Source organism: Anas acuta, chromosome 4 (genome assembly GCF_963932015.1).
Source record: "Anas acuta chromosome 4, bAnaAcu1.1, whole genome shotgun sequence".
Lineage (NCBI taxonomy): Eukaryota > Metazoa > Chordata > Aves > Anseriformes > Anatidae > Anas > Anas acuta.
Genome location: NC_088982.1, coordinates 61744613 through 61759628, shown reverse-complemented (window position 1 = coordinate 61759628; position 15016 = coordinate 61744613). Strand labels below are relative to the sequence as shown.

At 42.0% G+C, this 15016-nt stretch overlaps 1 protein-coding gene across 1 annotated transcript in view; it reads right to left on the bottom strand.

Annotated features, from left to right (window-relative positions):
- The window catches only part of LOC137856328 (transmembrane protease serine 11E-like), a 41753-nt gene extending 35031 nt beyond the window's left edge, over nt 1-6722 (bottom strand). Inside the window, exon 1 of the mRNA XM_068681602.1 lies at nt 5974-6722. Coding sequence (XP_068537703.1) covers nt 5974-6137 — 164 coding nt within the window. The 5' untranslated portion in view covers nt 6138-6722. The remainder of the gene's footprint in view (nt 1-5973) is intronic.
- Nucleotides 6723-15016: the final 8294 nt, after the last annotated feature.

Genomic DNA, 15016 nt, shown 5'->3' with positions numbered 1-15016 from the left:
TTTTTGTCTGAGAGATCTCAAAGCCCTAGTGGGTGTAGCAGTAGCTCTTACCTTAATTCATTGAGTGAGTGGCAAGTTCAGCTTTAGTTTATGCTTTTTATTTTTTCCTGTGTGGTGCCAGGAGTTGGACTCAATGATCCTTATGGGTCCCTTCCAACTCGGGATATTCTGTGATTCTACGCAGCTAGTAGTCAAAACTAACACATTCTGTCTTCTGCATGGACAATGTGTTTTGCAAATATTTCTACAATGCTTGCAGTGAGACTAAGTTGCAAAAAGAAAAATCAAAACAACGAACAAACAAACAAAAAAAAACACAGCTAACTTGACACGACCTACTCACATTCATTATCTTAGTTTCATTTAAAAAAGTAATTGCCTTCCTCAAACTTCACAGAAAAAAAAACAACACTGAGAAAGTCTTTCAGTCCTTCAGCTATAACAATCCTGGCAGAGCCCCAAACCAAAATGCTTGGTTTGAGAAGCCCATTTAAAAGGCTGAATGCCAACTCCACACCACAGCAGGTGAGTGAGAAGAAGTAACTGCCTATCATATCAGTGAAAGAACGGTATCGGACCAGAAGTAACATGGCTGGGACACGGTTATAGAGTAAGAACATTCTATATATTAAAAAACTTTTCAGCATTTTTGTGTAAACATTTTAAGTTTTTATATCCTTATTCTTAATTTCTTCCCTTTTGAGTTCCATGTAGTAAACAGAAGCCTCAGTCCACAACAGTTACTTATGTGTGTAATCTTACTCATTATATGACTTCCACTGAATTTATGAAACCTCTTTGAGAGCACCATTTCATCAGGCTCTAAATTGAACAACTTCTTAACTGATAAAATTCAATAAATACATCATAGAAAGTCACTTAATAGAGGTGGGATTGTTTGGGGAAAAACTGAGCTGTCTTTCTACCGAATAAGGGCTTCCCTTTCCTTTTAAATAAAGGCATGAAAGGACTGTTAAAAGACTTGCTCTCCATGCTCTCCATCATAAGTTTGTTCTAAAACCAAAACTTTGTTAAAAAAAAAAAAATAATTATGACTAGAATGTCCCTGATTAAGCTGTTTGGCTAATCTGTACAAACTGGATACTTCTCCATTTGAAAAGATGTGTGGACTGAATTTCAAATCCAGGTTTTCAAACATCTGTGTTGAAGACAAAAGCACAGAGCTTGCTGAGCTGATATTTGTCCATTTCCACTAATCTGAGCTGTATTCCTGCTCTGCTCTGTCTCCTAAGATTCATTCCTCAAAGAATAATTATTACACAATGGGACATGTTGTCAAATGAAAAGTGAGACAGTACTTGGAGGGATTCAATACACATGAGAAGTAGCTATCCCAAAACTGAAATAGCTTTGATTCACATGATGACCAAGAGCTTGAACACTGCAGAGAGCTGATACAAATTCAACAGCAGGAAATTATGTTCTCAGGTCAAGAGTCAAGCAGTCTCTGCTAACCCCTTGGGAACTACCTGCTCAGCAGAAAAGAACAGGGAGTGTAACAGAAATACAGAGCAGGATTAAAAACAGCAGCAGTCAGTAGTTTCCTCCAGGAGAAATGGAGATTTTAAGCCTGATCAAAAAATCAGCTGAAAATCTCCCACTGACCTCACTGGGTTTTCTGTTAGGGTCCCTTCTGCTTTCCAGCCTTCATGGTCCTTCCCTCTATCTCAGTGCAGTAATCTTAAATACACTGCAGTCAGGGACTGGGTTTCATCCCTTGGCAAAAGGTTGTTTGCCAATTTCAGATTAAGATTTGTCTGATTGGGGAGAGGAGTGAAATGTTTGCTGACAAAGAGAAACAAGCAAACAAAAAAAGATGTAAAATTGTCCATATTAGCGTAACAATTTCATTTGGTTGTTCTGTTCCCTAATAATTCCTAACATATTATTGGCTTTTAACTGGCATTCTGCTGGTTATTTTCCTAGAAATGTCCACTGAGACTCTTCCTGAGTGGCGGTGGGTGATTTGAAGGGACACATTTTATATCAGTATTTCGGCTCCCCCCATCATGAGCATAAAGCAGCCCCCAAGAAACCTCTTCCTGAATAAGAAACCCACACTAATTATCACAAAGCCAGAGGGCTTTATAAATTATAAATTTTAAAAGCCACACATGGCAAGGACACAGTGGTCGGCTAGTTGTCTGTTGACTTTCATTAACAGAGGGGTATCAAAAAAAAAAGTTTCAAGAATTTAAAAATCTTATCTAATACCCTAACTAGTTTCTTATGGATGCCACTCAATTAAAATGTCATAAATACATTAAATAAATCATTCACATATTTGCCTCAGTAAAGCCTGAAATGGCTAATTTAGGAAGGAATTAGCAATTCTTCCACATCTCAGAATTAAAGCTCACTTCTTCCAAAGGAGCAAATTTAAAACCCTCTCCAGTGAGTCAAACCTCCTGCTTCAGAGGGAAAGCCCTTGCCAGGGAAGAAAGCAAGCTCTGACGCTTGTGAGAATTATCTGCCCTCCATTAGCTGCTGTGAGCTTCAGATCAGAGCCTGTGTCTAGCTAAGTCAGCACGCACTGTGAAACAGCACAGGCCTCTGCTTTGGCATGCAAGCACCAGCAACGTCTGCAAAAGAAAGTTGTTGACACGACAGTGCAACTACCAAACCCAAAACAGCCACCTAGAAGTGATGTTTTCTTGTGGGTTATCAAATGTCCTTTGTTTATAGTCCTATAAAAGAAGCTTAGGCAAGAAGATTTTCTTGATAGTTTAAAAATGTCTGGTATTTCATTCTTATTTGAGGCACTTTGAGAAAAATTGATGAAAAGTGTTTTATCAGCCTTAGTAATAATTGCAGCACATAAACACAAAAATAATAGGATAGTGACGGTGTCTTAACCTGTTTACTGGGTATATGAAAAGTCCCAGTAAAGCAACTATACGTACATGACTCCTGAAGAGTTCTGCAGGTCTGATAGAACAAGACCAGCTCTTCTGCCTTCGTGATTGTGTGCATCTGCTACAGCTTATGTCAACTGAGAATCTGGCCCAAAGTATCCAGCTTTTCATGTAGTTTGGAAGCTTGCATTTCTGGCTGAATAATAAGTTTTTCTGTATTTTATAGCTTATATACAATAAAACATTGCACTGTTTATCTGCCCAGACCAGCAATGCTGTAATCTAGCAATGTTTTTTCACTGAGCAGAGATGGACAAATTTCTTCACAGAAGAAACGCTGCTGAAATCAGGGAAGACTCCTTAGGCAAGAGATTCAGCTGAGCCCAGGGAAATTTTCCAGTGACAGAGAAATTTAGCAACTCCCATGTTCTTTTCTGTATGAAACCTGTCCCTGTTGTCATCAAATCTGTCCACAAACGACATGAAGTTGTCCGATTGTCTAGTATCGGAAGCATGTCAAATGAAGCCATCCTGAGGTTTGTGTTAACCAGACTTCATTGAAAACACAGATCTCAATCTCTCTAAAAATACAGAAATGGACAAAGTACGTGATAGAAACACAACAAATTAAAGGCTTGCAGCTGACCCAAAATACACTGACCCAAACGAGATTGCCTATGAAAAACTTAGAGTAAGGCCCTTCTGCAACACCCTCTAGTAGGAACAGCAGAGGCCAGAAACACAGCCGAGCTTACACCGGGGCTTGCTCAGGTAATGAAGATGACCAGATTTTAATATCCAGGATTAAGTTCTTCATAATTTTGTTTTTCTGTCTGAAAAGCTCAGAAACTGAGGGAAAGTGGCAAGGAAACACAAATGGTACCAATTCTAAAGTCATCAAATTAGTTCTGGCATATATCAGAATTTCACCACAGTCTTCTGGAATCAGGATCTAGACCGGAGCACGCAAACTGAGCAGAGTAAGTTTGTTTGATACCATGCAGGAACATCTATCTCCTGCAATAATCAAACACAACTCCCACTAATACCAATGGAACATGACTGTCCTTGCACCAGGGCTGGTATTCATTTCCTGCTACACCTCAACAGTCTGTAATTTACACTTATTTTGCCCACCTACCGGATGACAAATTGGTGCAAGTGCCACTGCATTTCCACCTACATATTCACTTTTAGACTAACATATACAGCACCAGTTACTCTACAACTCACCCTGCCAGAGCACAAGATCTTCACAAGGAAGCTGCGGTGGGTCACTGCTCCCCAGACCACAGGGCACAGCACGATGCGGGAGCAACAAGACCAACAAGACTGTCCACTCCACCCTGTTCTCCTTAGCAGCTTTGCTTTCTGAAGGATCTTATGGAGCACATGTTCCAGCTTAGCTCAAAATGCTGTAAAAAGAGACATCCTGGAGCTGGACAAAGCTAGCACTGAAGTGCTATTCTTATTACAGACTAAGGCACAGTGTGATGTGCTCAAAAAGCAAAGGTTCACAGGTGCATACCCAGACCTATATCCATGGCCAACAAAGATCTCTGGATATTTAACAAGCTACACAGGCTCTTTGATTAAGACCAGTCTCCATCCTTTCTGAAATGTGTAAATATTTAGTTACCCAATGCAGATTTCCCCCACATAAGATTTTACAACAATCTAACAAACTATTTAAACAACTGAATCCTTTCCTAAACAGGATGCAACCAAACTGGACTTAGATGTTGTTTAACTACTGTCTAGCACACTGTTATTAAAATGGTTTACACCACTGTTGATATAAACAAGACATAGCAACTAGATTTCCATCTAACTAGAAAAAGGAATAGCTTTTCAGTTCTGCGATGTACAGAAGCCTCACTTATACACCTTTATATAACATGCACAAAGTGGTATTCAGAGCTGATGGGGATTTCTTCCTCACTGACTGTCAGAGCAGCACAATTTTAAAGATATGGATGTTGAACTGGCAGCGGGATCTTTGAGTGTTGAGTACCACAAGCTGAACTCAGTCTTCTCCTGACAAAGTCAACACTATATTGACTAAAACATTATTGTCGTTGGAAAAAGAGAGAAACACATAAGTGTGCAGAAAGAATAAGTTCTGTCAACCCAGAAGCAAAGTTTCTATGAATTCAGGAGCCAGTGTTAAACAACAAACTCCAGGCAGCTCACTCTGCATTTACGATTGGATCCCTACTCTGATCTAAGAGATCATAGTAGAACATTGTGGCTGGGAGGCTCCTTTTTGTAAAAATACTCTGAACTTTCCAGCAATGTCTTTAACATTAAGTTACAGTAAAACAAAATTAAGAATATCTAGCATCTCTGACTGCATAAAATGTTTCCAAATACAAAACACCTGGTCAGTATCCTCAGAAACTGTGGCTTCTACTTTAAAAGTTCTAGCAACAACCTTTGACAATGAACATTTCATGGGTACCTTCTCCTTATGTAGCTATGCTGCCTTTGCTGTTTTAACTGGGACCCTTTGCACGGCTTGAGGGAAATAATATTGTACCTAGACCTGACTAAAAGGCAGGGTTTCCCAAAACTGTCTTGTTAAAATTTGATTTTGACACAAAAAAGTTTCCTGGATTCTGCACTGTTGCAATAAAATCCTGCTGGGGGCAGGATAAGACAATTACAGAGGGAAAGATAAGTGTCAACTTAAGCCATCATATCAACTTTCTAAACACAAGGCAAATCTTTGTGCTCCTGGCCATGCTAGGAAAGGATTATCCTCTGCGGTTCTCCCTCCAGCCACACATTATTTCTTTCATCCAAACTGATCTCCCAAATCTCCCCTTCAGCCTGCAACTTATTGTTTAGTGTCCCTTCCATTTATTGCCCCCTTTCAAGCTGCAAATTTCGGATGGGTCCATGATGTACTCTACTTCTAAAAGGGTGAAGGGAGGCAGAGATACAACGAGGGCTGAGGGCAGGAAAGACAGAGAACATCAAGGTCTTTTCTGGACCTATGTGTGTTCTCCACTTCCTAGGGATCTCTCATAAACGATATCCCCTACTAACATTACACCTCCAAATAAAACTCGCTGAGTTAAAACACACCACCTACTTTTGAAGATCCCATGGTAGGTCCCGGTAGGTCTGGTAGCCTTTCTGACCTCCAACCACAGCTCGGCTGAAGTCTGGACTGCGTAGCGAATGCTGCTGGAAAATGCAGGAGTCGCATTGACTGGTGTGACGGGAAGGGAAAGGTGTTGAGTGAAGATCCTTCATTGAGGCACGGCTGGTGCAACACCCAGCACCCTGTGGGTTATTGCAAAACGAGAGAGCGAACTTCGGAATAAAAACAAACAGAGGTAAGCATGGAGTCGATAAGAAGACTCTAACCCGATCAGCTCAGCATCAAAGAACTCCCCAGGCAGAGATGGACGGGGTAGATAAACCGGCCCAGGCAAGAAGACTTGTTCCTCACCACAGCAGAACAGGAAGTGTGTTAAGTTTCCCTTTCCTAGCACTCCCTTTCTGTCCAAATTGTGTCCTTACAGCAGGCCTTCGCCTGGCTGGCAGCACCTTCTATCATAGACTCACTGTAAAAGCCATAAGGGAGAGTCACCGCGCTGTCCGCACTTCAGTCACTCGCCTCTTGAGGTGGCCAAAACAAAGGCCCAGCACAAAAACAAACACAGACATAAACAGCTTGGTCAGCCAAGCCACATCTCCCTCAGTGCTCGCTCTTCCACAGCTGTCCTGGACTCCCTTGGCATCAGGGACATGACAAGTATAAGTATCCAGCCTCCTAATTAAACGTTAGTCATGTAATGGTTGGCATAACCCCGCCTGTGGAAAATGCTTACTCTGTGAAAAGGGCCACCAATCTCCTTGGAATTCACTTCTTCCAGTGCAAACCTGGTTCTTCAGAGCCAGCTGGAAGGGGAAAAAAATGGATATTCTCTGGTGAGAGATTGGGTACTTACATCTAAATCCCCAAATGAAAATGGAAAATTACCGGAATCCAAACTCCTTGCTTCTGGCCTTTGATGCACTTGGGTTTTTGCCGAGAAGTTGGAAGCATTTGTTTTTTCAGTGAAGTATCAGGAATCCAGTCACTTTCATGGGAACATTCATTCACAAAATCCTCAGTAACAGAGGAGCAGAAACAACAGAAGGATCAAATTTTCATCTAGTTACACATAGTCCCTTTCCCTCTTTCCCCATAAATGTCCACTCACAAGCACTTCAGCACGATTTGAGGAACAATTGTCTGGACAACCCATTTCTGAGAAGGTGGGAAAAGCTGAGTGCTGCTGTACTGCACCTCCTGTTTCTCTCGATTTTTTTTTTCCCCTTGCTTTGATCAGATCAACTGCTTTTTTTGGCTTCTCTTATCTCCCTGTAGAAGGGGCATTGCTGCAATTACCTACTTTGTATGAGTGAATACACAATTACCATGTACTAATATCCTCCTAACATCCACAGGAACTCTAGCACTCCATCTTTACAAACCAATTCAATCTAGAATTTATGAAAAAATGATAAAATCGCTTGGTTTACCTTTTTTTTTTTTTTTAAATACACGTTATGATCACAAAATCTGTCCTCCTTTCAAAACACACAATCCTAGAACAGAAAAGGTTTAATTAAGCTTGGGATGTAACCCAAAGAGGCATGGAGCAATTTCTTCCCAGAATGGCCAGTCTGAGGCTGTGCACAGTGGCCTGGTCACAGAGATAAAAGTTGGCAGCATTGTTAGCAGGTTATTAACATTGACTTCTTGATTAGTATTTGAAGACCACAAATAAGGTGCTCTGTGTAAGTAGGCCAAGCACACTGGGCAAAGGTGGCCCTTGAAGTGTTGGCAGAATAAGACGCACAGAATTCTCCCTGATGTGCCTACAAGTGCAAAGGCCAACTCTACCCACCTGGGTCAAGAGAAAAACAAATCCCAGCAGAACAGGCCTTTATTTCAGCAAACAGCGGGAGCTTGAGGTAAAACTCACTCAGGAACACGGGTTCTGCAATGAGATTTCTTGGAGAGGAAGAACATTCACTAGGAGAACACCAGGCTGCAAAGGATCTCTGGAGGTATTGCTAGAGGAAGCATCATGGACAACAAATAAATGAACTGGTAATTTTTAAAGCTCATCTTAAGGGGACAGACCTTCTTCCTGCTGTTACTGTAAAGCATAAGCAACAGAGATAGCCCCAAAACAGGATTTAGATTTTTCGGATCAATAATTTTTTGCAATTTGCCTAACAACAATTGAAGTAGGTTGCTTTTGTTTTCAGATTAATTAGCCATTAAAATAAATAGTCCTGGAAAACAGTGGAAAATAAGGAAATATTCTTGCCTGCATCAGAACATACAAGAGCCATTTACACATACTTGTCCACGGGAACAACGGTACAGACAGGCCAAGAAAAGACAATCATTAAGGAACAATTTTCTTCACAATAAATTAGCAAATTGCAAAGTGCTTATTACTGGGGAGTTATTCAGTAAGCAAAGTCAGTAAGCAGTATTTTTGGTTAATAGTAGGGAAGCAATACAGAAACTATCCATCAAAGCATAGGGTGGAAATCAGACAATGTGGGCGCACAGGATTTTGTAAATGAAAGTGTAAAAAGATGTAATAACGATTCCATCCATTTAACCCTGCAAAGTCAGCCCAGCCAGTCGGTCTGCTTGCCTAAGAATGGTAATAACAGGCTGCCTTGGTTTATGTTTGCGTAGTCACACAGGCTGCATGGCTGTAGAGACAAAGGATACCTTGAGAGATGGCCACTGGCCAGCCCCAAAGCAATAACATCTTTGGAATTTATAAGCAAAGATGTTTTACATAATTGCCTACCAGTTACTCAACCTGGGCTACGAATTTTAGATGTTGTATCGTGCCAGTCATTACTTTTCCAGTGAGAAGTGGATGTTCCTGCCGGCAATATTCAACAGAACTGACAGAAGCACTGTTAAAGTGCACAGCACCAATCAACCTGAACTAATTAGACCTGCTCTGAGCAGGGGGTTGAACAAAGACCTCTGGACATCCCTTCCAATCTAAATTTTTCTGTGAGCACCTGAAAAGGCCAAATGGGTCTACTACAATGGAATTCTATCCTTGGAGATGTCCACTCATTTTCCATCAGCTCATTTTGACAGCTCATTTGTAGCTTCAAGTCCCCCCCCCCATCCTGAAAATATGAAAGCATCTTGCATTTGACTTCTGAAATGCAAGGGAGCTTGAAATGAGATGCATTTCTTTATACTTACCTTCAGCTAGACACGCTACACACCACCTCTCCTGCTTTTACAAAAAAAAAAAAAAAAAAGTTTATTACAACATCTTTTCTTTGGCACCTGAAATTCCCAGCCATGGTTTTTAATAACGGATAAGTGGACGGAGAGAATGATTCTCTAGCTCAAATGTCAGGGCTGGGAGAGAAGCCAAGTCCTTTATCTTGAGCCACAAAAAGTCACTTGAGGCCGAATTTTAATACGTGCCCCTGCAGTTTTGAGATCCTGAGCATGTAGAGGCTCTCAGATGTTACAGCCATGGCCTCAAGCCCTGCAGTATGCTAGATCCTGCCCTGGTTGGTTTCCAAACAGTCCCTCTTTCCAGGCCCTTATAACAGAAACTGCTACACCCGTCTAAGTAGCAGCCAGAAAGGCCAGCCCACAATACTGACAACGCCCTTAGACAACAGAAATCCCCCACTTCCAGTGTCATTAAGAAAGAATTCATAGCCTGTCACCCCATTCAAGGCAAAAAGGTAGCACATGTATATATACATGTCCTCTGCAGCTGCCCAGCCAGAGCTGCTGCTTGGTTCAGGGGAACAGGCCAGCCCACATCTTGGCCCTGGGGTTACCTAAAATCAGGCCAACAAGCCTCTGGCTACCCACCACACAAATCCTCCTCTCACGGTCATCTACCAAGCATCTACCAAGAGACATGAGGTCTTTATATTGTTCGACTAGCCCTACAAAGAAATAAGGTACATTGAGATTAAAAAACAAACAAACAAACAAACTATATCCTTTACAGGTACTGACAAAATTAAACATAAGATCATAATTTTAGGCAGCAGAAGTGCAGAAAAGACTTACTGGGAGCACTGATGCAGATTGATGCCCCATGTCTGTCAGTGTTCAGGAGGCATTTGTATAATGCCCTCAGCAATATGCTTTAACTTCTTGGTTAGCCCTGAAGTGATCAGGCATATTGATGAGCATACTGGTGAGGCAAGATGATCTTTGTAGGTCCCTCTCAACTGAACTATCCTATTCTGTTCTCTGCAGGTGATATAGTCAAAACAAGACTTCTATGTCTCTATGTTTCCAGAAAATGGCTAGCTTAGATTTGATTTCATTCTAGTTCTTACCAGCTATGCATCTGCCTCTTTGAAATGCTTTCTGCCCCAGCTATTATCTGTGCCAGGTGACTTGGCAGCAGCATGCGGAACCCATGCAAGACTGGGGCTCTTGTGAGCAGCTGCCTGCCTGATGCATGGTACGCTGCATTAATTTTTGAGGCTTCACAGGCTACATGAGACATAATTAGTATCAAGCCCATGAAGTCCTTCCTGCAGCCATTTCAACTCTGGCTAACCTTGCAAGTCAGAGTTTGAGGGACAAGTCACTTCGAAGGAAAAACTCAGCGTGCTTCAAGCAGGGCTGCTCAGCACCAAAATTAAGGTCCCACTTAGCAGCAGTGCATACGAGGGCTCCCTCTTGGGTAATCTGTGCTCTGCCTAGGTTGCACAGAAAGGCTTGTTTTCCCCTCCATGCCCTACTATTTTCGTTGATTACTCAATTATTGGTAACAGTGCCAGACAAGGTGGGGACAACAGCACCAAGTCCTGCATCCTAGTGAAGTTCTGTCCATCAGCATGCAGGTGGCTCGGTGCCAGCTGTCCTCAGCTTGTCTTGCCAGAGCACTCACCTGCCACAGAAACCATTGGGGGGCAGTCATCTAGCCTGAGTACCATAAACAGTCTAGTCCAAGCCTCCCGCTCAAAGCAAGAGCAACCAGACCATCTGGGCCACAGTCTGTCCGCTGGGAAGGGATGATCTCAGTAACATGTCCCTTTGGTATGCAGGTCAGCTGGCCTGGAGTCCCAGACTGTCTGGGTCACTCAAAGGTTGCAGACTGCAGGTGACCCCAAGAGTCTGAGGGAGGTGAGACACACAACAATTGCAGGCAGCTGATTGTTTTTGACTTGCAAAGAACTGTCGTGTGGTTAGAACAGCCTCCGGATACCAGGATGATGGCAAGTCCTTCCTCAAAGACTGTGCCGCCTAGTGACACAACCAGAAGGTGGGAGGCACTGCAGCTGAGGGGAAGAACAGAGCAAGGCACAACTTTTGGGGTTTAGCTAAGGCATTCCTTCCAATAATCAAGTGAATGAGAAACATGCCATGTATTCCTTGACCTATCCAGGCTTACGGAAAAGAAACTCATCAGATTTTTGAGTAACAGGTTTCCAAAAGCCTCTTCTTTGTCTTTATGGTAACAGCTTTTTTGCATGAGAACAAGCTGCTAGCAATGAACAGTGGCTTGCAAACAAAATACCATTAAAATGACAATTCCTTTGAATAACATATTAAATTAGAAAGCTCAAGGTAAAGCAGAGTAACAGCCGTTTTGTAACACTTAGCTATTCTAACCATCATGGCAGTAATCAGCTACAAAATCCTCATTTAATAAAGTGTCATGTATACAGCACATGCTGCCAGAAAACAGCAAAAAAGTAGTTTTCCCTACATTGTTCAAAAAAAAAAAAAAAAAAAAAAAAACAACCAACAAAACAGACTTGTTACAAAGATGTCTGTTACACAGCCTGTCTCTGATTTAAGACTCCCTTTATTACACTTGACCTCGTAAAACATGACACAAGGGCTACTGTCCTTCCAAAGAAACCTTTTTGTTCCTACCAACCTTGCATGTCTTGGAGTTCTGCACTAAGGCTGGCATTTTTGTTTTTAACCCTTTCAATCTCAAATTCCAAGACCCTCCCTTTGGCTATTAGGTATTACAGACCAGGATTAATGAATTTCAGCATATTTTATTCATAAAGAGCTTGCTCTTCTGGCTCAGAACTTCCCAAGTTTCCCATCTTGGAAAGGAACAAATTTAGGGTCTTCAATCTAGAAGAATCATCAGTTCTCAAAACAGGAGATCAAAGCAAACAGCAGCTGTAAGCCACTGCAAGGTTCCCATCTTACCAGAGTCCAAATTGCTGCTGCTCTTTGCCATCCTTTTTGCAAGAAGGCCAACGAGCTGAGAAAACAGACCCATGATGCCAACGATAACCAATATTGTGCACTTTCAGTCTGCTTTGCTGCAGCACCGTGGTTTGGCTCTGGTGCAGCAGAGAAGCAGGCAAAATCTGCTCAGTCCCCTGCTCATAGCCATAACATGCTGTACTTACATATGTGAACAGGAACATTTAATACCAACTTTTTGGTAAGTGGGGGAAGAAACCAAAGCTTGGTGCTGCGGAGGCCTACTCTAAAAGCTGAACAGCTGTCCTTTCCTCAAATTTTGCAAGATGATCGTGGAGCATCTCTGCACTGCCAAGGCAACACTGACATAGTACCCTGTACTCCAGGCTCCTTCCATGGAACTGAAATAGAGCACCTGAAACAAAGCACCATGAGTAGGTAAGAGGCCCTTAAACAATACGATTCACCCTCTAGTGGCTGATCCAAGACCTGCTTCTGCCTGCATGCAAAACTGGGTAGCCTTCAGCAGGCAGGTGTTTTAACTTGTTTGAGTCTCAACAGTGTGCACAGGGCTTCCGGTGACACTCCTCAAACAAGACAAAGACAACTGTTAAAGACTACATAAATTCGGTATGTAAATACATGGCACAGAATCGGTATAACCTTCTTAAACCGATCAGTCCCCAGCTGGCAGTTGTTTACCGTGACACAGGAAATTAACAAGTACCTGGAACAGAAGACAATTTTTAACAGTTTTTTATTAGATTGACATATAAATTACATTCCTGTGTGTCACGCACAATTTATGGTTAGATGCATCCCATTCTGCCTTCAGTGGTGGTCACAATTCCTTGGAAAACATGGTTGAGAGCAGGCAAAGCTTGCAGCTTCAGAAACAGGTGAGACCGGCTTAGAAAAAATACAAGTCTGCTAGGCCACCTAAACCAAACAATATTTTTGCTGCATACATTTCTTCAGGTTTCCACAATTTCTCTCAAGAAACGCTAGACAATGCTGACATGGGTGTAGTTTTGCTATAAGAAAGAGATTCAGATCCACCAGGCCCATCTGCACCAGTATGCCTGTGGATGGAGCGTTGTTTGAAGCGATCTCATTGACAGTCCCCATTTATACTGCTTTGCATCACCAAGAGGCCTCAGAGCATGGAAACTACATTGCTTCCAAGAGAAACAAGGCCAGAAGACTCGTTCCTGCTGCGATCATGAAAAACACACACTGTGTCTGGTCCTCTGAAGTCCCACTCCTCCTGGCTGTACTGCACTGGCACTTGGCAGTAAGGTCAGCCATGCACTAGATCCTTCCAGTTGGATCCTCAGAATTGGTAGCTCCTTCAGCAAAAAATGAGTTCACTTTTTCAGCTTTGTGTGCACTACTTTAGAGAATTACATTTACAGCAGCCCTTTGCACAGATCAAAATGCTTAAATGTACTCAAAACAAGTGCAACCAGAAAGTTCACACACTCAGAATAAATCTTTTGGACATCTACTTACCTGTTTCTGGAAAACAGTGAAATATCTGGGATTCGCAGACCTGAAAATGTTGTGTTCCTGAACTACAATGAAATTTGGCAGGATAAGGAAAAAAAAAAAAAAGTGCCCTTTGAAAATCCAAGCCTGAAGTGCTTTGGGAATTAGAAACTCATGGCATCTTTTAATAATGTTTCTTTTTTAAGAAGACTTGAATTTTACTTACTGTCCCGCTAAGAGGTAACAATTGTTACCAGGAAAAAAACAAGTCTTATACACTTGCCATGCATCGTTTTTAAGCTTCCTTTGCAGGTAATATACTTCAAAACTATGTTCTGTTTACAGGATTGAAGTGAGATTTGTCAGGCTCAGACCTATGGAACCAGCTTGATACTTTTTATTTCCCACCTAAAACTTAAACCGCTAAGGTTTTGTTTCTGGAGCTCACAGTATTCCACAAGAAAAGTTCCCTGAGAGCACATTTTAAACACCAGGTCTTCATGATGTTCACAGAAGTAGAATAACAGCTTCAGACCCTTGTTCTTCATGCAAACCTTTTCTGGTCATCCAAACACCCCATAGCTCCAGTGAAGATCCAGTAAAGCATGGTTTACTGTGCTTGCAGGCACCTAAATCATAGGATGTGCAATAAAAATACTTCTGTTAACTTGATGCTCTGTTGGGTAGAGTTTGCAGCAAGCTGCATTACCCCTGAATTACCACTGATGGTATTAACTGACTTGTACTCAGTTTGGACAACACTTTGATCCTGAGACTATAATCAGTCTTTTCCCAAATCATCTAAGTGTGAGGATGCTGAAAGCCTCCTGCTTTGCTCATCTTTTCTAGCCTGGCATAAAATTCCTGCCTGCTTGTCACACTGGATCAGCTCTGGGTCTCAGCAGTGTGGCTGGTATCTCCTTTGAAAAGTTCTTTCTCTTCTGACCACCAAAGAAGAAGAGAGCAAGTGAGTGGCTCATATATCGAACAATTAAGACCACACCATTCAGTGTTGTCAGAATGAGCAACCACATGGTGTTGGAAAGAGTCTGCAAACATGTTAAGGAAAGCATCCTCAGCAGCATGTTCCACTGCTGGGGTGTACAAGTTTGAGGAACATGGGCTCCTGAAAACAAAGGCAAAGAAAGTAGAAAGTTTGTGAGATCAGATGGGCTAGCTATGGACTAGCAAGAAGACACAGGCACCTCTTAACTCCTGACAGGAGAAAGATCTTTACGCGGATTTCTGGGTCAGTCTGAAGTTCTCTTTTCTGAAGCAGACATGCATTTCCACCGTGACAATGATGTGTTTTTTTTACCCCCCAGGATGCAGCTGAAGATATACAGGTTAACTTAAAAAGACCTGAGAGCACCATTTGTGAGAACAAGCAGTTTTTGGAGATTGTTTTCAGCAACAGTCATACCAAGATTGTTACAAAGCTCCA